The sequence below is a fragment of the Lepus europaeus genome, chromosome 14, assembly GCF_033115175.1.
Source record: "Lepus europaeus isolate LE1 chromosome 14, mLepTim1.pri, whole genome shotgun sequence".
NCBI classification, from domain to species: Eukaryota; Metazoa; Chordata; class Mammalia; order Lagomorpha; family Leporidae; genus Lepus; species Lepus europaeus.
The window spans coordinates 16,910,921-16,933,868 of record NC_084840.1 but is presented as its reverse complement, the minus strand read 5'-3'; the positions used below and the strand labels follow the sequence as shown (position 1 = coordinate 16,933,868).

The following is a 22,948-nucleotide window of genomic DNA, read 5'->3' as shown; positions in this document are numbered from 1 at the left end:
TTTCGTGAGTGAGGTCCACTGGGGCAGTGGCAGCCATGCTGGGAGCTGGCCCACGCGGCTCACCCGTGGTCCTGGCTTGCAACCTCATCCCTGCCTCAAAGGGTGGCGTCTTGGCTCGACTTCTGGCCCCCTGGCTCCCCGGGGTGCCTGGCAGGGGCCTGAAGGCGGGAGTCGGGCGGCTCGGGTGGGGTCTGTGGCCTTTGGTGTCTCAGCTGTCCAGGGTAGGGCTTGTCCCTGAGTAGGCTGTGTCCCTACCACGGGCAAGGTTGCGCCTCCAGGCCTGACCCCACGCAGGTGCTCAGTGTCAGCTGTTGCCTGTCTGTGGTGGAGGTAGGCAGCGGGTCTGCGTAAAGGGGGATGCCAGGGCCCAGGGTGTCAGTTTGTCAGAGGGGGTAGGGGTGTATGTGTGTTGGGGGAGCTGGGATGGTATGTATCTGTCTCCCACAACACTAAATCGCAGCAAAAAAAAAACCCCACCATGACAGGCCGGGAACCAGCGTGAGCAGCCTTGCATTTTAGTACATTGATCTGCACTTGTTCCCTATTTTTCGAAGGGAGTCCCCTGTGTTCATTTGCACTGTCCTCTCTCCCGCACAACTATTGTGGGCCACTCTAGGTCGGGGTGGGCTGGGCAGGAAGAGCAGGCAAGGGAGGGAGCCACGTGGGCCGGAGTCTGCAGGCCAGAGTCAGAGAGAAAAGTGTCACAGCCCAGGGCGAGAGGGGTGGAGGGAACAGGGAGAGAGAGAGAGACTGGCCCAGACGGTCCAGATGGACGGGAGGCGGGGCTGAGGGAGGTCACAGGCAGGAGTGGAGGGGACAGGTTCCTAACTACAGGCCCGGATGGAAGCAGGGGACAGGAGAAGGCAAGGCTGACACCCGGCTTGCGGAGCGGGGGACCAAAGCCAAAGCGGTGCCGCTTCCCGAGGCGGCAGCACAGAGCCCTCAGGGAGAACCTGGTTAAGCCATCAGCAAGCTCAGCAGGTGTCTGGAGGGTCTGGCATCAGAGAAAACCTCACCGTGGCTCATAGCACACTGGCGGGGGCAGAGGTGGGCACACAAGGCTTCCTGTGGTGCAAGCCAAGGCGGGGACATGGGCACCCTTGGCGGTGGGCGGGGTCCTGCCGCTGTGGGAGGTGGCTTCCCTGCGAGGTCCCTCCGGGAGCCCCCGCCTGCCTGCCCGCCCAGTAGCATTTTCTGGGGGTGAAGGACCTGCAGCCCTGGTTTCCCGGGGTCCCCAGGTACCCCCGAGTGTGCCTGTCCTGTGTCAGCGGGAAAGCTTGGGGTCCTCTTGGAACACAGGAGGGCACTGAGGCCCAGAGGGGGCAAGGACACAGTGTGCCCCAGGCAGGATGGAGGCTCTGGCTGCTGGTGCCCTGGCCAGCTGCGTGGATCAGGGAGTGGGCTCCGAGCTCAGCGGGACGGGCGAGGCAATGTGGCACGGTGGTTAGGAGAACGGGTTCTACAGCCCAGATGCGTGCTTTCCAGCCAGGGCCCACTCACACCAGCTGTGTGATCTCGGCCAGTTATCTGACTCTCTGGTCCCTCATTGGTAGGGTAGGAGTGATGTTGTATTCTTTAAAGAAAAAAAATTTATTCATTTATTTTAAAGGGAGAGAGCAAGAGAGAGAGAAAGAGAGAGATATATCTTCCATCTGCTGGTTTACTCCCTAAATGGCCACAATGGCCAAGGGTGGTCCAGGCTGAAGCCAGGAGCCTGGAGCTCCATCCTGGTCTCCCACGTGGGTGCGGGAGCCCAAGCACTTGGGCCATCTCCTGCTGCTTTCCCAGGCTTATTAGCGGAGAGCTGGATCAGAAGTGGAGCAGCTCGGGTTCAAAGCCAGCTCTCAGGTCACAGGTGGTCCCTACTGCCGCCCCTGATGTTGTGTTCCTGAGGGAAGTATCTGGCTGAGCCAAGACCTTCTACCATGCAGGTCCCCAGGGGCCTGGGCCTGGGCCTGGGCTGCCCAACCAGGAAGCCATAGAGACCCCCAGAAAGTTCAAGATTCAAAGGGCTTGAGCCCCACAGGGATTACTACAGATCAAAGCATTCCTCTCCCCTCCACCCCTGTCTATCCACTGCTGATTTCTCTTTAACCCTTCAATCTCTCCCCAAAACATCCAACTACCTGGTGGGCTCCTGGCGCCCCACGCTGACACCCGGTGGCCCGGCAGGCTGCGCTCCCTGGCCTCCGTGCCCACGAGGCAGGTGCTGTTGTTGGGCCCATGTTACAGATGAGTAAACTGAGGTGCAGAGGAGTCAGCACTCAAGCGCAGTGGACTGTGTCGCGCCTGGGGCAGAGAGAGGAGAGAGGAGGAGCCACCCCTGCCCCTTGGGGAGAGGCTCCCAGGCCCGGCCTGCTGCCATCTTCTTCCTCCAGGCCATGGAGTTGCCACCTGCCCCGGGGCCACAGCCAACACTCAGGGTGTCCAGCCCCGCCTCTCAGGAGCTGCCTGAGGCTTGGGGTGCCTGTGGTTAGCACAGGAGAGCGAAAGCTGGGGAAGGGGTCACACAGAGGCACCTGTGCCCGAGGAAGGGCAGGGAGACACCCAAACACAGGTGGGAGCCAAGACCAGGACCCGGGCCCTTCCAGACTCGAAGCCAGCTCCGCCCCTTAGGTGCTGCCTGCTCCCAAGACCCAAAGGAGTTCTGCTTCCATAGGGGGCCCCTGGGTGACTCCAGGGAGACATTCAAGGGCCACCACGCCAGCCCGGGCCAGCCCAGGGGGCCCCCGTGAGCCAGCACGGTGACGATGGCCGTCACTGGTTACCGGCCGTGGCCTGGAGACAGAAGCTTTGGCTGCATCAGCTCCTGTCCCCGTCAGAGCAGTGCTGGGTCTTCCAGAAAGCCAGAACGCGGCTCTGATTAAAGGACAGGAGGCGCTCGTGTCCAGGACTGATCCCCTCCTAAGGGAGCAGCAGTGGGGCAAAGCCAGTTGGAGGGCAGCAGGGACCCAGGGGGAAGAATGAGAAGCTAGGATTGCCTGGTGGGTGCCGAGCGGGTGAATGGCCCACCGGGCGAGGACACTGTGCCCACCAGGCTGCCCTCCCAGCGCAGAAGTCACGTGCACCCCAGGGACTGAGCAGTGAGAATGCAATGAAGGTGCATTCCTGGAGGCCTGCCTGCCGCCAGCCTGGGGCGGGGGTGGGGGGTGGGGTGGGGTGGGGGGGTGGGGGGGTGGGGGGGTGGGGGTGGGTGGACACCGGGCAGTGTTTGGAATGCCAGAGGTGGGGCCAGCTGCCTCCTACCAGGGAGGATGATGGACCCCAATGTCAAAACCACCCCAGAGAATGAAGTCATCGCTGGCCAGGCCTGTCCCCAAGTGTTCCAAGGCGACACGACAAGGGGACAGCGTCCTGCCTCAGCCTATTTCCAAGCTCTGGATGGCTGCCCGCTGTGTCCAGCCCCTTCTGGGCTCCGGGGCGGGCACCGCCCCCTGCCGCATTCCTGGGGCTCAGGTTGCCGTTTTGCTGCGGCAGGGAGGCTGTGGCCCAAGCCTCTGGCAACCAGGGCAGTGTCTTTATATAGGGTCAGGAATGTGCTGCCGCCTCCTCCTGTGGCCACCGCCTGTCCCACCTGCTCGTGGGGCAGGCTGAGGTCTGGGAAGGACCCCCTAGCTCTGGCCTTGCCCTTCAGACACCCAGGACCCACAGGGCAACCACGGGGAGCTGTAAACGAAAGGAAAACCTGACTGTCAGCCCAGCGAGGACCCTGCTCCTGGCTCTTGCACCTGGCACCCCCTCTGCCGTTCGCACCCCCTCCCTGTGCCAGGGCAAGGGGCTGTGGATGCTGCAACAACTCAACAGCAAACGCCTCGGACCAAGCCCTGGCTCTGGCTCTGTGGCTCTGTGGATCATGGGAGAGCAATGGAGCTGTCAGGTCCGGCCAACCTGCCTCCCAGCTGGGCCTGGAGGCTTTGCCCTGAGTGCTCAGCTCCTCTGTGGCCTCCCCGGGCGAGGGGACCACTGTGTCCACCCTCTCCTGACTGTTAGACGCACTGACCTCACACTCCATAAATGTGCATTCCATTCGCACTGACCACCGAGGCCGCTCTGAGCCCAGGCCTGGGCGGCAGTGAGAGACCAGGCACAAGGACCTGACAAATGCATCCAGATGTCCCAGCATGCGTTTCCCTCCCTCCCCAGCTTGGGTGGGGGTTGAGCCTGCAGAGACTGGATTCGAACTGTCTGGATAGTGACACGGTGCTGCCACTCGGTAGCTATGTGCTCCTGGACCCCTCTGTGCCTTGTTTTCCTCATCTGTAAGACGGGAGTGAGGGTACCGTTCGCACAGGGCTTGGGTGAGGGTTAAATGCAGTGTGTGTCTAGAATAGGGCCAGGTGCTACGGTGGCTGCTGGGAGAAGCTTGGCTGTTATCACCTGGCTCGTGCCCTCTCCCAGCTCCCTTTCCCCTCCCCGCGCCCCCTTGCCCAACCCCCTAAGTGTGAGATGCTGGGCCGGGTGTCCAGGATGTGGCCACAGTGGAAAAACTGACTGCTTCCCAGGTGGGGCGGGGGCCTCCTAGCCCTGGACCCCTCGCCTCCCCTGAGTCTCACTCTCATCTGTGAAAGACCGGAAGCCAGGTAATCAGGGCCGATCTTGGGTCCGCGATGGAGGTGTGCAAGAAATGTCTTGCCTCCCTCTGCAGCCACTTGGTGTGGATCCCGAGCCCCCAGCCGTGGGGTGGGGGGTCCCGGGGCTTGTGGTCATTCACAGTCAGATCTTCCACCTGCACAATAAGGCAGGCTTCCCCAGCAAGGCTGGACCCTGCTTCCTTGGGGCTCCCAGAGCCCCCCGGGCCCTGCACCCCCTCTGGAGCCCGTGGGCTGTACTTCTTTTTTTGTAGTTTTTTTTAACTTTCATTTACCAAATATAAATTTCCAAAGTACAGCTTATGGATCACAATGACTTTTCCCCCCCATAACTTCCCTCCCACCCGCAGCCCTCCCATCTCCTGCTCCCTCTCCCATCCCATTCACATCAAGAATCATTTTCAATTATCTTTATATACAGAATATCAATTTAGTATATATTAAGTAAAGATTTCAACAGTTTGCACCCACACAGAACATAAGGTGTAAAGTACTGTTTGAGTACTAGTTATAGCATTAATTCACATTGAACAACACGTTAAGGACAGAGATCCTACATGAGGAGTAAGTGCACAGTGACTCCTGTTGTTGACTTAACAAATTGACACTCTTGTTTATGGCATCAGTAATCTCCCTAGGCTCTTGTCAGGAGTTGCCAAGGCTATGGAAGCCTTTTGAGTTCGCGGACATCGATCTTATTTAGACAAGGTCATAGTCAAAGTGGAAGTTCTCTCCTCCCTTCAGAGAAAGGTACCTCCTTCTTTGATGGCCCATTCTTTCCACTGGGATCTTGCTTGCAGAGTAGTGTCTGCTAATACTAACTGATAGAATAAAAAAGGGAGAAAACAATCCAACATGGGAAGCAGGATACACAGCAGACTCATAGAATGGCAGATGTCCTAAACAGCACTCTGGCCTCAGAATCAGCCCTTAAGGGATCAGATCTGGCTGAAGAGCCCATGAGAGTTTTATAGGCATGGAAAACCAAGACACTCTGGCAAAAAAAAAAAAAAAAAAGGACCTAAGTGAGCTATATTTTTGAGATCTCCCAGCTCTGGAATGAATCATGGACTTTAGAAAGCACACCCCAGGCTCCTGCTACGAACCTGCAGCAGCTTGAAGGAAGCGGGTGAGGAAAGCAAGCATCGGTATGGGACAAGCATCTCACAATGGCCAGACCTGCCCTGCCCCCTGGGCACTTGCTGGGAGGCCCCAGGAGTGGAGGGATGTGTAGGGGCCACGCTGAGTCTCCTCCCAGCCCAGGCACCCCCGCCCTGCCCCCTGCATTCCTCCGCCTCCAACAAATCCCCTTCGCCTCCTTGAAGCAGCTGTTCCTCAAGGAGTGAGCCACACCAAGTCCAGTGTCTCCTGCACCCGCAGGATTTGTGAGGCCTTGACCCAAAGGAGGGCGATGTTCAGGCCCAGGGATGGGGGTGGGCAGGCATGTGGTGCCAGGCACCCGCCTAGGGAGAAGTCGCTCTGATGTTTCTGGCTGATGCCCTTGCCTAACCCTCCAATCAGTCATTAATGCTCTGTCTGGGGCCCAGACCAGGCCACAGTGTTTGGGACAGGGATGCTGGGGAAGGAAGTGGCACAGGCCACAGACAGGGAGGTGGGCTGGGCAGGTTCCTGTGGAGGGCGGCCCAGCCAAACACCACCCCCCCATCTTCCCACAAGCCCAGATGGGGCAGCAGCTAGGGCTGGCTGACCCTTGGGATGGGGGATTCAGCCTGAAATTAGAGGCAGTGGGATGGAGAGGGGGTGTGTGGTCCGAGCCCTGCTTTGTTCAGCTCAGGACCTGGGGAGTGCCAGTGCCCAGGAGCACATGCAAGGTCTGTGGTTCAAGGTCACACACCAGGCCTACCTCCAGCCAAGTGTGGAGTGGGTGATGGGTAAAAAAGCCCTTGTAGGAGCTGGTGCCAGTGCTCCCACCTTACAAAGGCAGGCAGGTGCACAGTGCTGGCCTGAGCTCAGGAGGCCAGGGAGGTCCCCTTGTGTGGTGGCAGGGACTGAGGTCTGGTGTCTGTTCTTAGGGACAGAGGCCCCAGGGCTGCACCTGCCGTTGAATCATGCTGCAGTAGCCATCCCAGTTTCTCAGCATTCATTCCTTCAACAAGCATTTCTTGAGCACCTACTATGCGCCCAGCAGCATGACGTGCTCTGAGACGCTCAGCGGGGAAAGACCAGTCTGTTGTTTGTGATTTCCAGTCATCTGTGGGCTGCCTCGTGGTCCTCCTGGTGTGGGGCCCTCACAGCTCACGCCACAGGGGACCCGCCTGGGGACTGACCGGTCTGGCTTGATCCGCTGCCCACGCACAAGCAGGGAAGTTGCTGCAGATCACCATAGAACAGACCTAGTGCTGCTCAGAGCGTGCACCTACCTCGTCTCAGAGCGCAGCAGCAGGTGTGGAGCGGCCGCCGCCCACAGCCTGCCCCAGGGTGACCACACCTGGACGCTGGTTCCTTCAATCAGGCTCGAAGATCTGCAGGGCAGGCACCGCCCCAGGTGCTGGCAAAGGAAACTCCCTGCTCCTAGGGACCAGGTCAGGAGAGGCAGCCTGAAGGATTCGAGAATGCCCGGAAGGTCAAGTGCTGCCCACTGCTACCGAGAGACGTACGGCGGGGTCAGAAGATGGAGGGAGGAGGGGCTTGGAGGGACATCCGGGTGATCTGGGAAGAGCATCTCACAGAGGGAACAACAGGGCTGAAGCCTTGAGCCCCAAATTTCATCTGGGTGAGGGGACTTACACCCTGGGGGTAAGATGTCAGGACCCCCGGTGGGGGCGATGGTGCTTGTTCAGACAAAATCCCTGCCTCAGCCACCATTGGGGTGATGGGTGCCCTGGCCCCTGTACCCAAATGCTATTGCAATGGGGAAAGACCTTGTCTGTCCTGCTCTTGGGGCCGAGAAGCTGCTGGGATTCCCGCACCGTTAGGGACACGCATACGCACAGCGGGACCTGGAGGAGGCTGCAGCCCGCAGAGGTGGTGTCTAGGGGACAGGGAGGACACAGGGTTAAGGGGTGACAGGTCTGCCCGCGTGACAGGTAGAGGGGCCAGGATGGGAGAGGCACTGAGGCTGGGGCAGCTGGGGGACACGGAGGTCATCCCAGTGGGCCAGAGGTGCGGCCAGTAGCCAGCAGTCACATGTCACAGCGGGCTCTGCCTGCCGTGGAAAGCACCAGCACATGACCAGGAGCCATGGCAGACCCGCCGGCGAGGCGTGAGACCCCTGTAGAGAAGGGGCTGGGGGCGGGCGAGCAGAAGGCAGGTGAGGGGAGCAGCAAGGGCAGGGTAGGATGCAGGGGATGCTAGGGGCCGGGGCCTGGTGCACGGGAAGAGCGAGGCAGGGGGAGCCCAGAAAGAGCCTTCGGGTCCTGGCTTGGGGCTCAGTGCTGTTGGGTGAGACAGGGGTATGGCAGGAGGGAAAGGGGGAAGGAGTCCAGTTGAGTTCAAGGTGGGTCAAAGCGGAGATCTGGTGAGCCTCGCTCAGACCTGGCCCCACTCAGCAGATCCGTGGAAGCCAGCAGAGCACAGTGGAAACCCAGAGAGCACAGTGCAGGGGGCAGGGAGCAGAGTCACCCCATGGCCTGGTGTCTGAGAAGAGCCACACTTACCGGCTCTGCAGGGCGCCCAGCGATGCTGACGCCAACAGCACACCACCCAATCCTCAAGATGACGCTTTTTCATTTTTTAAGATTTATTTATTTATTTGAAAGGCAGAGTTAGAGACAGAGACAGAGAGAGGTCTTCCCTCTGCTGGTCCACTTCCCAAATGGCCGCTATAGCCAAGTCTGGACCAGGCAGGAGCCAGGAACTCCATCCAGATCTCCCACACTCAGGCCATCCTCCACTGCTTTCCCAGGTACATTAGCAGGGAGTGGGATTAGAAGCGGAGCAGCCGGGACTCGAACCGGCACCCACAGCGCTGGCCCTGAGATGAGTCTTTAGGGCAGTTGGTGCCCTCTTGGTTTTACAGGTGAGGGTCTGAGAGACCTGGGAACTTTCCCAAAGAAACAGAGTCCTGGGGTCAGACACCGGCTGCCTCCCTCCTGCCTGGGGCAGACTCCTGGGATGCTGTAGGGTTGGTTAATGACTTTGATCTTGGGGAGACGGCCAGAGCTTGCCCAGGGCACCCGGCCCAGAGCTTAATAACTATCGGTGGAGTGAATACTCCTGTACCCTGTGAAAGCCCGAGCCCGGGCTGGAGAGGCCTTGGGGCCAACCCAAGGTGACACTGGTGGCCCTGTGCTCATGGTATAAGATGGAGCCTGATCCTCCTCCAGCTCCTCCTGGGCCAGGCCCCAGCTGTGTGCACACCCAGGATTCCTGGGGTGTCGAGTTCTCAGTCCAGGCTCTCCAGGATGGGGCTGTGGGCAGGAGGGCGAGGAGAGCTGGGCCTTGGAGCCTTGGGCTGTGGGACCTGAGTGACCCCGTCTGAGGCCCGTGGCCCTGATGCGCCAGGCGGTGGCTGGACAGACAGTGGCAGGTGCAGGCGGCTCTCCGGTGGTGCGCATGGCTGCCTGCCTGGCCTGTGAGCACCGCGGCTATTTTGGGTCCTGTTTTCCCTGCCCTCAACCTTACTCTGTCTGTGCCCTGGGGTGGAAGTGACCTGGAAATTTAAATGCCGACTGGACTGCACTCTCTTCCTATACGCCTTTGCCTTACTGTGGCCTGACTCCCAGGGGACCTCCAACTGAGTCCAAGGAGACCGGAGACCCCCACCCCCACCAGCTGCCCCATTCCACTGCTCTGAGCAAGGCCGCTGTCCGGACCTCCCTCTGTGCTCTCCTTCCACGAAGCACTTGGCCCTGGATTCCCGCCTCGTGCTAGGCAGAGCTGACCAACAGGCTCCTCAGGACGAGGCTCTGTTGCTTTCTGGGAGGAGGAAGCTTTGGGGTCCCAAATCAGCAGAATGAATTAGGGGTGAGGTTAAGGAAAGCAAGTCTGGCCAGGAAAATTCCCTGAGGCACGAGTTTGGAGATTTCTGGCTTCCCGTGCACACGAATGAGCCATCGGGAGCCTGCGGCCCACGCCGCACACACCTGCCCCTTGGAAGCAAATCAATGTCCTCAAATCACGAATGGATGGGGCAGCCCGTTCCCCATCTGGCTCTGCTCAGAGTAAAGGGGCTGGGAGCCCGCGGTGTGGACCTGGCCCGGCAGTGGGTGTTGGTCACTTGTGGTAATGGGGCCTGCACCGTGGGGCAGACTCGCGTGGGCACAACTGCAGGGGGCAGCAGTCACCTCTCTCTCTCTCTCTCTCTCTCTCTCACACACACACACACACCCCTCCGGGAGCTGTTTAGTGCTGCACCCCGGCCCAGGCAGCAGGCTGGTCAACAGCTCCTTGGGAGGCTGGGTGGGCTTTGCTGGGGGCGATCTTGGGAGCTGCCCAACCAGGGTCCAAGTGGCTGCAAGGAGAGCATTGCCAGCCTTGCCCCTGACGTCTGAGGCAGGGAGCTCTTTCCTGGGCCGGAGGAGGGGGGGGGGGGCAGCCAGCGGTGAGCATGCCGGGGGCCAGGCTGCAGGCCAGCAAGGCCTCGGTGAGGGGATGGATGGCTTTGGGGTGAAGACCTGCAGGAAGTGCGGGCCCTGGCGGGTGTGGGGGTGAGGTGAGGAGGGGGCATTCCAGGCAGAGGAAGTGCAAGTGTCCTGGGGCAGGCAGGGGGCTCACAGGCTGGAGGGGACAGAGAGGGTGGGAGCAGGGGTGCCCTGGGGGTGTGCGGAGGCCAGGTGTGACCAGGCCCCTCTCTACCCCCCACCCCCCAGGAGAAGCTGGAGTACTTCTTCCTCACCGTCTTCTCCATCGAAGCCGCCATGAAGATCATCGCCTACGGATTCCTGTTCCACCAGGACGCCTACCTGCGCAGCGGCTGGAACGCGCTGGACTTCATCATCGTCTTCCTGGGGTGAGCCCGGCTCGGGGCGGGGGTGGGCGGAGGCTGGGCCTCTCTGCGGACACGGCCCCCCAGCACCAACACCCCGAGGCGGACGGAAGCACAGCCCAGGCGGGGTGCGGTCAGTGACACGCCGCCCGCCCTGCGCCCACCGGTCGCAGCCCCCTGCCCCGCCAGGCGTGCCTCCATCCCTCAGCCCCTGGTGTCTGCTTCTTTATCTGGAAAATGAGCCGGACAGAGAGGCAGAGAGAACTCCCGTTCTCTGGTTCACTTGTCAAATGTCCAAATGTGGACAAGGCCACAGCCGGGAGCCGATTCTCACCCTGGGTCTCCCCCTTGAGTATCCGGGACCCAGCTGCTTGAGCGTCCCTGCAGCCTCCCAGGGGCTGCACTCGCAGGGCGAAGCCTGGGGACCCAGGTGTGGGTCGCATCGCAGCCGCTGGGTCCAGCGTCCACCCCCAGAGGCTCAGCTCTCGACCGCCGTGCCGCCCTTCAATCGGCACAGAGCACGGTGGGTGTCTGTGGCCGGCGCAGGGCTGCTTCCTGCGCATCAGCCAAGACAGGCGAGTGCAGAGTGACAGTGTCAGAGCCCAGGGCCACAAGGGCCCCGGTGCTCTGCACACAGTGAGGCCAAGAGGCTGGGCTGGCAGAGGAGGATGCAGAGGAAAAGCCGCTGGAGGTGGACAGGAAGGAGGAGACCTGGGGAGTCAGAGGGGGTGACAGAGGGAGGCTGGGGGCAGCACAGCCTGGGGGGAGCTGGCTCTGGGCTTTCTGCTCCCGGCCACCATTGGGCAACCTACAGCCCACATGGAGTGTCCCCAGCCCCAGGCCAGGGACCCCAACGCTGCTGCAGCACCCAGAGCTGCTGCAGTACCCAGAGCAGACATGACAAATAGATCACAGCACTCTGCACCCACAGCAGTCATGGCTAATAGATCACAGTACTCTGCACCCAGAGCAGACATAGCTAATGGATCACAACACTCTGCACCCAGAGCACATATGAGAAATGGATCACAGCACTCTGCACCCACAGCAGACATGGCTAATGGATCACAGCACTCTGCACCCACAGAAGACATGGCTAATGGATCACAGCACTCTGCACCCACAGCAGACATGGCTAATGGATCACAGTACTCTGCACCCAGAGCAGACATGGCTAATGGATCACAACACTCTGCACCCAGAGCACACATGAGAAATGGATCACAGCACTCTGCACCCACAGCAGACATGGCTAATGGATCACAGCACTCTGCACCCACAGAAGACATGGCTAATGGATCACAGCACTCTGCACCCACAGCAGACATGGCTAATGGATCACAGTACTCTGCACCCAGAGCAGACATGGCTAATGGATCACAACACTCTGCACCCAGAGCACACATGAGAAATGGATCACAGCACTCTGCACCCAGAGCACACATGAGAAATGGATCACAGCACTCTGCACCCACAGCAGACATGACAAATGGATCACAGCACTCTGCACCCACAGCAGACATGACAAATAGATCACAGCACTCTGCACCCACAGCAGACATGACAAATGGATCACAGCACTCTTCTCTGTTGATCTCAGCATTCTTTCTAATAAAATGCTCCTCTCCCTCAGGCATTACCAAATCATCCAAGCTAGCAGAGGTGAATCCTATTCACCTTCTCTCCCTTGGGCCTTTCCACAGCTCCCTCCCCCAGTGGGGTGGGACATGGGGCCCCATGCCCCTGGGACAGTGGCCTCTCTGACCGATGGCCTCTTCCCCTCCCCTGCACCCTAGGGTCTTCACAGCGATTCTGGAACAGGTCAACGTCATCCAGAGCAACACGGCCCCGATGAGCAGCAAAGGAGCCGGCCTGGACGTCAAGGCCCTGAGGGCCTTCCGTGTGCTCAGACCCCTCCGGCTGGTGTCGGGGGTGCCTAGTGGGTGGCAGGCCCCTCCCTTCCCTCCCCCCTGGCCCTGCGTGCTCAATTCTGGGGCCCCCACCCACCTTGGGGTTCCAGAGGCTTCCCGGATCTCCGGAGAGGGAGGGCAGGAGACCCAGCAGGAGGTGACTCCTCTCCCCTTGCCCTGCCCCAGGCCTGCAGGTGGTCCTCAACTCCATCTTCAAGGCCATGCTCCCCCTGTTCCACATCGCCCTGCTCGTCCTCTTCATGGTCATCATCTATGCCATCATCGGGCTGGAGCTCTTCAAGGGCAAGATGCACAAGACCTGCTACTACATCGGGACAGGTGAGCTCCCGGGGAGGGGACTGCAGGGTAGGAGAGGTCCTGGGACGACTCTAGTGGGGCCACCCGGCCCGTGAAGAACTGCGTAGGCCATTGCCTCCCGCACCTGCTGGCCTTGAGAATGGGCCCCTCCCGTGAAGGGGGAATTGGAGGGGTGCAGCCCTGCAGGGTCAGTGCCAAACCCGACTCACAAGAGTCAACTGTGGTAGAGCCGCCGGTGGTCCCGAGCCCACCCATGTCAGCCTCTGCTCTGCAGCCTGTGAGATGCAGATGGGGTCTTCACAAACAAAAGCCCCTCTCCAGCTGGGGCTCCCGACTTTACGGGAAAGGGACCCCATCTGGCCATCAGCGACCTGGCCCCATCGTCAGGGCATTGGGCCTGCCCAGTAACCACGGGCAAGGCGGGACATTCTGCATCCTGGGAACTAAGCTGCCACGGGATGCAAAGGGGGATTGGACACAGGCCAGGACGAGAGGGGCGCCAGGTGTCACCAGCCCTGGGGACTTCAGAGACAGCAGCGGCAGCTCCCAGGGGAACGAGGCAGAAAACAGGCTGAGCGTGGGTGGGGACTCCCCTGAGAGAGGACACTGCCCCAGAGCTGGGGCTCTCATACAGCCTAGCTCAGCACACCAGGAACATCTTCATGTTAGCGTCCAGGCAGGAAGGACCCCGTGCAGCCGGGCAGCTGCCCCCTCTTACAAAGCTCTGTGGGTCCCAACGGCGCTCGTGTTGCTCAGTCGCGTTGCTCAGTGTAGAGGGCGCTTCAGAGCACCATGCACCCTAGAAGCAGAGCCCCAGCCAGGGCCTGGGGCCTCCGCCATGACCTCACCTCTCCCTCTGTGCTGTCCTCCCCTGTCGTTGCCTGGTGCCCCCGCCCTCTGCAGACATCGTGGCCACGGTGGAGAATGAGAAGCCCTCGCCCTGCGCCAGGACAGGCTCGGGGCGCCCCTGCACCATCAACGGCAGCGAGTGCCGGGGCGGCTGGCCAGGGCCCAACCACGGCATCACGCACTTTGACAACTTCGGCTTCTCCATGCTCACCGTGTACCAGTGCATCACCATGGAGGGCTGGACCGACGTCCTCTACTGGGTGCGTCTGGGCCTGGGCCTCTGGGCCGCCTAGGGGAGAGGGTGGGGAGGCAGGCCGGTCACGGGCTGGGGTGCCTGCCGCTCCTTCTCCAGGTGTGCATCCCAGCATCCTCTGGGGCAGTCCCCATGGTACAAAGCGTGTAGAAGTGCAGGACCCAAGGCGGGGTGAGGAAGGTGACTCAGCAGTCACCCGTGTTCCCCGGCCAGGCTGGGAGCGACTCGCTCCTGAGTCCTTGTCTTCGCCCCCTTTCAAGGATGCTTGTCTGTATATTAATCCCGCCCCCCGTCACACAGCTATTGGGAAGAGCACCTGTTTTCCAGCTCACGGCCAGCGCTAGGGGTGGGCTGTGTTGTCTGCGACTATTAACAGCTAGGCCGCGTTTCTCATTCAATTCTACAACTGCAGAAGGTGTGATTCCCACTTTACAGACAGGGAAACCAGGCCCAGAGGGCTCCAGTAACTTGCCCGGGGTCATGGACTTAGTGAGCAACCAGGCCCAGGAGTGGACTCCACTTCCCTTGGCTCCAGGCCAGAACTCGCTCTATTTTAAAAAATACTTTATTTATGTTGAGAGGTAGATTTACAGACAGAGAGAGGGACAGAGAGAAAGGTCTTCCATCTGCTGGTTCACCCCAATGCAGCTGGAGCTGGGTTGATCTGAAGCCAGGAGCCAGGAGCCAAGAGCTTCCTCCAGGTCTCCCACACGGGTGCAGGGGCCCAAAACTTGGGCCATCTTCTGCTGCTTTCCCAGGCCACAGCAGAGAGCTGGATTGTAACTGGAATAGCCAGGACTCGAACGAGCGCCCATATGGGATGTTGGCGCCACAGGTGGAGGCTTTAGCCAGCTACGCCACAGCGCCGCCCCCAATCCAGAACTCTTTTTTTTTTAATTTAATTTTTTTTAATTTAATTTTTTTTTTTTTTTGGACAGGCAGAGTGGACAGTGAGAGAGAGACAGAGAGAGAGGTCTTCCTTTTGCCGTTGGTTCACCCTCCAATGGCCGCCGCGGCCAGCGCGCTGCGGCCGGCACACCGCGCTGATCCAATGGCAGGAGCCAGGTGCTTATCCTGGTCTCCCATGGGGTGCAGGGCCCAAGGACTTTGGGCCATCCTCCACTGCACTCCCTGGCCACAGCAGAGAGCTGGCCTGGAAGAGGGGCAACCGGGACAGGATCAGTGCCCTGACCGGGACTAGAACCTGGTGTGCTGGCGCCGCAAGGCGGAGGATTAGCCTAGTGAGCCGCGGCGCCGGCCTAGAACTCTTAATAATGTTCCTAGGGAGGGGACGCTGTGCAGAACTGCCGGTCATTTAGCAAATCTAGATCAGACAAATTTCCAAGCTTTCACATTAGGAGAGTGAATTATCAAACATATCAGAGGACCATGACCTTAGTTATAAGACTGGGAAGAGGGCGCACTTATGTCTGTGCCTGTTAGACAGATGGGAGGATGCTCAGAGATGTGAGGGGGCCGTTCCAGGGTACTCTTGGCTGCAAAGACAAGGCTGGAGATAGCGTCCATGAGAGGTGAGGTCAAGGTGGTGCCTGGGAGATGCCCGTGGCTGGAGGGAAAACGGGTCAGCCTTGGCTGGCCAGGCGGACGGGCAGCAAGGCCCTCCCGGGAGATCCTTCCAGCCCAGGGCCTGGGCCCATAGCCCCTCTCCTGTCCCCTGGGGTTGGGACCTGAGCCGCAGGTCAGAGGGCAGGACTCACACCTCCACCTGGGCCAGGTCAACGATGCCATCGGGAACGAGTGGCCCTGGATCTACTTTGTCACCCTCATCCTGCTGGGGTCCTTCTTCATCCTCAACCTGGTGCTGGGAGTCCTGAGTGGGTAAGCAGAGTCAGGGGCATCTGGGCGGGGGAGGGGAGCAGGAGGAGATGGTGGGGGGAGAGGAGGAAAGAGGGAGAACACAGGAAGGGGGAGGGAGAGGGGGAGCCAGGCACCGCAGGGCACTGGAGGCTTCGACTTCCACTCACTCCCCTTCCCCCATCCCCCAGAGCTGGGCCAAGAGCACTTCCTTCCTGGTTAGCAGGTACAGGCAGGAGCTCTCCCAAGTTCGGCTGTCCTCCCTCCTCCTCAAGCCCCTCCCACCCTCACTCTCCCTCTGATAGAGCCCCCAGACCCCGGCCTCGTGCCACACGTGTGCACCCAGAGCCTGGGTCGCCTTCGGGCTCGGCCGCCGGCCCCTGGAAGTACTGCCCACGGGTAACCCTTGCCCTGGCCCTGGCAGCAATGTGGCCTCCCGGCCTGACCACCCAGCCCCTCTGGACTCAGCGCTCACAGTCCCCAGGTCCTAGGCTGGCTGGGAGGAGGAAGTGCGTTATTTCGGATTGAGTATGAGCACGAATACCAGAGTCATTGCTCATTCATCAAATCTGCCGTTCTGCCCCCCACAACAGCCCTGCCCCCGCCCCCGGCACCCCCTCCCCCCAAAGCTTCCCTCCAGGGAGGGTGCACTTGGCTCGAAGCCCTTCCCTTTATTTTGCACGGCTCTGGTTGAGAGGTGGCATTCCCGGTCGTGATGGCTAACGGACCACAGCAGCGCTGGCAGAGGCCGGCGCTCGTCCTAACAGGAATCCCCGGCACAGAACCGCCGTGTTGGTCACACCCGTCACAGCGTCGAGGACATCTGTTTATTAAGCCTGCCACTAGATCTTTCTAGCGGGCGAGTTAAGGAAGCCGTAGGCTGCGCTCTCACATTTTCTAAAGGTTACGAGCTGCATTGCAGTCGGTTCCTCTGTTACGCTGTGGTTTTTCTCTTGCGCCTGAGTCCCCGCGGGCTCTGTTGATCACCAAAAGGGTCCACGGCACAGAGGGTCAAAGCTCTGCCTAGCCCCACCCTGCGGTGGTGGTGGGGGGACCTGTCCTGTGTGAGCCGGGCCCATGGCGCGGGGCGCCCTCTGCTGGTCTGAGGCTCCCTTGCTGAGCCCTGGTCCTCTCCCTCCAGCGTCGCAGCCTGGTTTCCCCTAGGCTGAGTTCCCTCCAGGCCTTAGGTCTGTCGACTGCACTGATGTTTCCAGGATATCCTAGGGGTTAGCAGGCACAGCAAACCCGAGTCCCAGGCTCGTGCTGCCCTGTCGCTTCCCCCAGCACCATGGGTCACCCTGATGCAAGATGGGGCCAGGAGAAAGAAACAGGGGGCGGGGCTGAGCGCTGCTCCACCGCGCTGGGGCAGGGGAGGGACCCCAGGTGACCCCCAGGGATAGAGGAGGGGGGCACGCCCATCCCACGCCCCCCTCCCATCCCACACCCCCCTCCCGTCCCTGTCTCATTTCAGGGAATTCACCAAGGAGAGGGAGAAGGCCAAGTCCAGGGGAACCTTCCAGAAGCTGCGGGAGAAGCAGCAGCTGGAGGAGGACCTTCGGGGCTACATGAGCTGGATCACGCAGGGCGAGGTCATGGACGTGGAGGACCTGAGAGAAGGTCTGGGCCCAGAGGCCGTGGTCAGCGTCCCTGCCGCCCATTATGGGTTCCCCACCCCCGAACAGGTGTCACACTGCCTGCCCAGGGTGATGGCAGCCCAAAGCCTTCCACATTTACCTGTGGAATCCAGGCATGCGGGGGGCTTTTCCCAGAGCACGGGGCTGCCTGCTTTGTTAGCGGAGATGGGTGGGGTGGGCTCTGGGCTTCCCGAAAGAAAGAATTCAGACGTGAGACAGAGGAGTAGTCGGCAAGGGAGCAAGGCTTAGCCGGGCAGGGCATCCATCAGAACAGATGGGCACCTCTCCAGACGGACCCTGACAGTGTGTGTGTGTGTGTGTGTGAGAGAGAGAGAGAGAGAGAGAGAGAGCGCGCGCGCACCCGCCCAGTCTGGGGAAGGCAAGGTTGCGCAGTTTCATGGAGACAACACACCTGGCAGGCCAGGCGGGGGCTCAGGGAGGAGCTGGGAGCTGAGCGCGCAGCTGTGTTCAGGCTGGGGCTTACGAGGGAATGGATCCGGTTCTTCCCGCTGTTTCTCCTTCCCCTGGACAAGGGTTTGTGGGTGTGAAATAGGTAAGATTCCTCCCCAGGTCTCACTGCTCAGTGCCGTCAGACTGGGGAGCCCACCTGGTGCCGAGCGGAGGGGCTTCCCCTAGGGTGCCTGCCTTGGGGGAGGGCCGGGAAGGTTTCATTGCCCGACGACGTTAATAGGCTGAACAACCCATTTGGGGCTGAGCAGAGAGGATTCTCCGGGGGAGCTTTCCTGGGGGCAGGGCTGGGACCTTGGAGATGGACAGGACTCCTAGTGCACAGCCCTGGGCCGCTTCCCAGGCGTTCCGCTGAGCTTCTGTGGATGCTCTGGCTTCCTTTGGCCCCTCTCTCCCACACACACAGGCTAACTTCTAACTTCCTACCCGGCAACCCCTGCTGGCCTCTCCCCTGTACATGAGGACTCTGTGCTCCTGGGGACCTGGGTCTCAGGACAGCACAGAGGATCCAGTGCCGCCCCCGCCCCAGCTCAGTGGCCCTTTGCAAGGACCCCACCGTGTCTCTCTCTGTCCTCGCCCCAGGAAAGCTGTCCTTGGAAGAGGGAGGCTCCGACACGGAAAGCCTGTATGAAATCGAGGGCTTGAACAAAATCATCCAGTTCATGTGAGTATCTGCCCACGGCCCCCGGGTGCTCCAGGCCCCCAGCTCCCTGAGACCCCTGCCCTGAATTCAGGGACCATCCCCTCCAGGGCCTTGGAGTCTTTCCTGAGCCCTTAGAAAAGTGGTCTGTCCAAGCAAACAGGGCCAGTTGGTCTGACGGCCCCAGCAATGACCTGTTTATGCTCCATGCCACGGGAGAAGACAGCAGTGCCCTCAGGGGCTTTTCTGGCCACCACTTCTGCTGGGTGCAGGTCGGGGAGGGGCTGGTGCAGGGAAACCTCCCTGGGGGAAGCAGGAAGGTGTGGGAGCAGGAGGCAGGGCAGCACAGGCAGCTTTCCAGGAAGGAGGCTGGCGCAGCCAGGGGCCACACGAGGCTCGCTGGACGTGGACTTCAGAGCAGGTCCTGCCTTTTTGGTTGGCTGGCTCCTTGCACCAACTCGCACATAACTGTGATCTTTGAAAGCTCAAACAACAGAGAGAGGAATGACAGGGTCCCCACCGCCCTGTCGTGAGGTAACCATGGAAACAGCTCCATCTGTGTCCCTCTTAGATCTTTTGTGTGCCTGCCTCTCTCCTCCTCGTGCCTGGGATTTTCTGGTTTTGTTTAAATGATGGGGTTGTTTATGTTAACTTCCTGCTCCTACACAGGGGGGAGCCATGCCCAGCACGCAGGCGGTATTAGTGCCAAATACTTGTTGAATAAGTGACTGTGATAGACATGTTATCTCACAGCTTACACGTTTAACTTACAATTATCTGTGAGGACGATTTGTACACTAGTACATGTGTGTATACATGCATAGTTTATGTGGGTATCTAGACACACATCTTCTCTTAGTTATCTTTGCTTGTAAAGTATTCCACAGTACCGATATTCCATGATGTATTTATTTTTAATACAATATTATTTGATTTGTTTGAAAGAGAGCGAGAGAGCAAGCGAAATCTTTCATCTGCTGGTTCACTCCCCAAATGGCCACAACAGCCTGAGCCGGGCCAGGCCAAAGCCAGGAGCCTAGAACTCCATCCGGGTCTCCCACGTGGGTGGCAGGGGCCCAGGGACTTGGGCCATCTTCTGCTGCTTTCCCAGGCACATCAGTGGGGAGCTGGATTGGAAACAGAACAGCCGGGTGTCTGATCGCTGCTGACATGGGAGGCTGGGGTCACAGGCAGTGGCATAACCACTGTGCAGCGCTGGCTCCCAGGATGCATTTTGCGCCTAGGGCAATGCGAACAGTGCTGCGGGGAGCAGCTGTGCACAGGTGTTACCCTTCTTCTGGGCAGAGTCCCAGACGGAATTCCTGGGTCAAATAGTTTTTAAACATTCGATAAGGGCCACCCAATCACTTACCACAAAGGCCACACTGACCGTGAACATGCTTTTGCCCCACATCCTCCCCCGGGGTTATTAATGTGTTAAAGACGCGTTTTCATGATGGGCAAAACGTGGCATCTCCGTGTCACTTTTGTTAAAATGGAAACTTTGGGTGACCTGTCCTGCCTGGCTTGGGCCAAGCATTTTGCTCACATGATCTCACGTAACAGTCCCAGAGCCGGCGTCACTGTCACTCTCGTTTGAGATATGAAGAACCTTGCTGGTGCACGACAAGGTTTTTTGCTTTTGTTTTTTAAAAAGATTTATTTATTCATTTGAAAGACAGAGTTACAGAGAGGCAGAGGGAGAGGCAGAGGGAGAGGGAGAGATAAAGAGAGAGAGAGAGGTCTTCCATCCGCTGGTTCACTCCCCCAGATGGCTGCAATGGCTAGAGCTGGGCCAATCTGAAGCCAGGAACCAGGAGCTTCTTCCAGGTTTCCCACGTGGGTGCAGGGGCCCAAGAACTTTGGCCATCTTCCACTGCTTTCCCAGGCCGTAGCAGAGAGCTGGGTCAGAAATGGAGCAGCTGGGACTCGAACCAGCTCCCATATGGGATGCCAGCACTGCAGGCAGCAGCTTTACCCACTAAGCCTCAGCACCGGCCCCAAGCAGCAAGGTTTTAAATCAGCCTGGCTCCCTGGCTCCTGCCCTTAGCTCCCTCACATGGCTGGGGAGGGGACGGGTGTCAGGCCACGTGTGGCTGGCACGGATGCAATGCAGGCGCGAAATCTCCGCCTCCCTCCCCCTTTGCGCCCCCCAGCCGACACTGGAGGCAGTGGAACCGTGTCTTTCGCTGGAAATGCCATGACCTGGTGAAGTCAAGGGTCTTCTACTGGCTGGTCATCCTGATCGTGGCCCTCAACACCCTGTCCATCGCCTCGGAGCACCACAACCAGCCGCTCTGGCTGACCCACTTGCAAGGTGAGACTGTGCGGGTGAAGCCAGCCAGAGGGCAGGTGTGGCCTGGTCCAAAGCCACCAACGGCGCCGCAGTGGGAAAATCAAATTAGATATCGCATCATTTTCTGGAAATGATGGACTGTGGGTGCTGGGTCATGTTTGAACCCCGTCCTCTCACAGCTGGGAGACGGAGACCTCAAATTAATGGGGGCACCCCACCTTGCTTCCTCGAGGCGTCGTGACCGGGGCAGCAGCACAGGACAACCTCCCAGTGCCCGCCCAGGTGTCTGGGCAAAGTAATTCAATCACAGATCCCTGCACATAACTGAGAGCTCGGAGCAGCCAAGTTCAACCCACGCTGTAAAAACAGCCATCTCGCCCCAGCTGTTTGTGGAGCTCACCCTCTGTGGAAGGCACAGAAGTCAGGATAGGAGGTAGCTGCTCCGGACTTTAAGGAGCTTGCTCAGCCAGAGAAGACAGGTGTAAGTAAGCAAGCCCAAGTTCACAGAAGGAGGTCAAGGAGAGAGGTCAGGGGCACAGCAGGATGCGGTCGCACCGCCCCCCGGCACCGGCGCCCAGGGCTCCATGGATCTTCGAGGATAAGGAGAGGAGCCCCGGGCAGGCAAGGAGGGGAGGCGGAGCTCCCGCAGGAGAAGCAGCTGCACCAAGACGTGGTGCAGGGAGCGGTGGAGCTGCACATGGGACCAAGAGAGTGCCAGACACAAAGGAGGCCTTAGCCGGGAGGACACTTCAAAAGGTTTAGGAAGAATGGAGCTAGACACTCAGAGTATTTTGGTGCACAGGGTTTTGAAATCCATGCATAGGAGTAGTCTTCAGAAAGCTCGTGGACCATGCGTATTGTAAGACAGCTAAAGCATTTCCCATCTGGACCTAAACCCTAAAAGCTGGCAACCAGGTTCTGAATGCAACAGGGCCCTGGGCCTGCCTGAGGCCAGGAACTGGAGCTGACACAAGGCACAGAGCCAGGGCCCTGTACAGACGTCCCAGTGCCCATCGGGAAAGAACGTGGAAGCTGGTTCCCGCTGGAGACCCTGGGACGAAAGGAACATGTCTGGAGAGAACAGTCAGAATCCAGCCTGTGTCCTGTGTCAGCGCGAGGGCCCCAAGCTCAGTCAGTAACGTGAAAAGCTAGCTGCAGGCGAGTGAAACCCTGGCATGCCCAGGAGACGCAGACTCGGCCCCTCAGGCCGCGCCTCGCTCCGAGGCGTATATACAGCACTGAGAAAAGCTGGTGGGACATTGCAGTAAATGCTGAGTTTATTTGGGTGCCCCCAAGTTTGAAACCCTTGCACAGTCTTTTTTAGCATTTGCATTTTCCGTGAACTTTTTGAAGCACTCTTGTGGGCATGGATTTTAAAACGTTTCTTATCAAAATAAACTTAAATTTTAATTTGCATTTTGCACGGACTTTGGAAGCATTGTTGCAGAACTGTCAGAGGGCAAAGGGTGCCCTGAAGGTGAGCTCACAGTGGAAGCACTGGAAGCCAGGAGAGACTCTGTGTACAGAGATCAAAGACCTAAAAGGAGGAAAGGAGACGTCACAGCAGATCCTCCTTGCTGGCATTCGTCCATTCGCTACAACCAGAGTCCCAGGCATTGTCACTGTGTTACCCATGGTCAAACATGGAGACCACGTGAACACTCCCTCCCAAGGGGAGCCAGAGACGGGTTTGAGGGTCTGGCCCAGGCAGAAAACTGGGTGATGATGTCGCTCACTGAGACGGAGGTGACGGCAAAGACCGGATGGTTTTTGTGGATGAGGGAGGAGGCCAGTCCCCATCAGGTTGGTCTTGGGCATATCGAGTTGGACAAGCCTTTGCGAGAGCCCAATGGAGCTGTCAAGGAGGCAGGTGCAAAACTGGGCCTGGAACTCACGCAGAGATCTCTGTTCATTACGAGACTGGCGGCTTAGCTAACGGCACCAGACGGCCCGGAGCGAGTGCAGACTCAAGTGTAGGACACAAGCCACGCACGCACTGACCAGGTGGAGAGCCACGCACGCACTGACCAGGTGGAGAGCCATGCACGCACTGACCAGGTGGAGAGCGTCTCTGCGAAGGAGGCTTAGGGGAAGCCCGAGAAGCAGCGGAAGCCAGGGCGTCTCCAAGGATGTGGCATCACAGAAGCCGGGGGTTGGGGAGTGAGGATGGCTAACCGTGCCTGGTGCTGCTGGGAGCCCAGAAGAAGCAGGGCCGAAGCGTCCTCAGGCTCTGGCCAGGTGGAGGCGGCTGCTGACCCGGTGGGATGGCCAGGGTAGATCCAGATGGGT

At 59.5% G+C, this 22,948-nt stretch overlaps 1 protein-coding gene across 1 annotated transcript in view; it reads left to right on the top strand.

The window, feature by feature from the left end:
- The window catches only part of CACNA1S (calcium voltage-gated channel subunit alpha1 S), a 57,140-nt gene that overhangs the window by 3,722 nt on the left and 30,470 nt on the right, over window positions 1-22,948 (top strand). Inside the window, exons 3-10 of the mRNA XM_062211246.1 lie at window positions 10,361-10,500; window positions 12,273-12,415; window positions 12,573-12,725; window positions 13,608-13,813; window positions 15,542-15,645; window positions 17,093-17,238; window positions 18,306-18,387; window positions 20,520-20,680. Coding sequence (XP_062067230.1) covers window positions 10,361-10,500; window positions 12,273-12,415; window positions 12,573-12,725; window positions 13,608-13,813; window positions 15,542-15,645; window positions 17,093-17,238; window positions 18,306-18,387; window positions 20,520-20,680 — 1,135 coding nt within the window. The remainder of the gene's footprint in view (window positions 1-10,360; window positions 10,501-12,272; window positions 12,416-12,572; window positions 12,726-13,607; window positions 13,814-15,541; window positions 15,646-17,092; window positions 17,239-18,305; window positions 18,388-20,519; window positions 20,681-22,948) is intronic.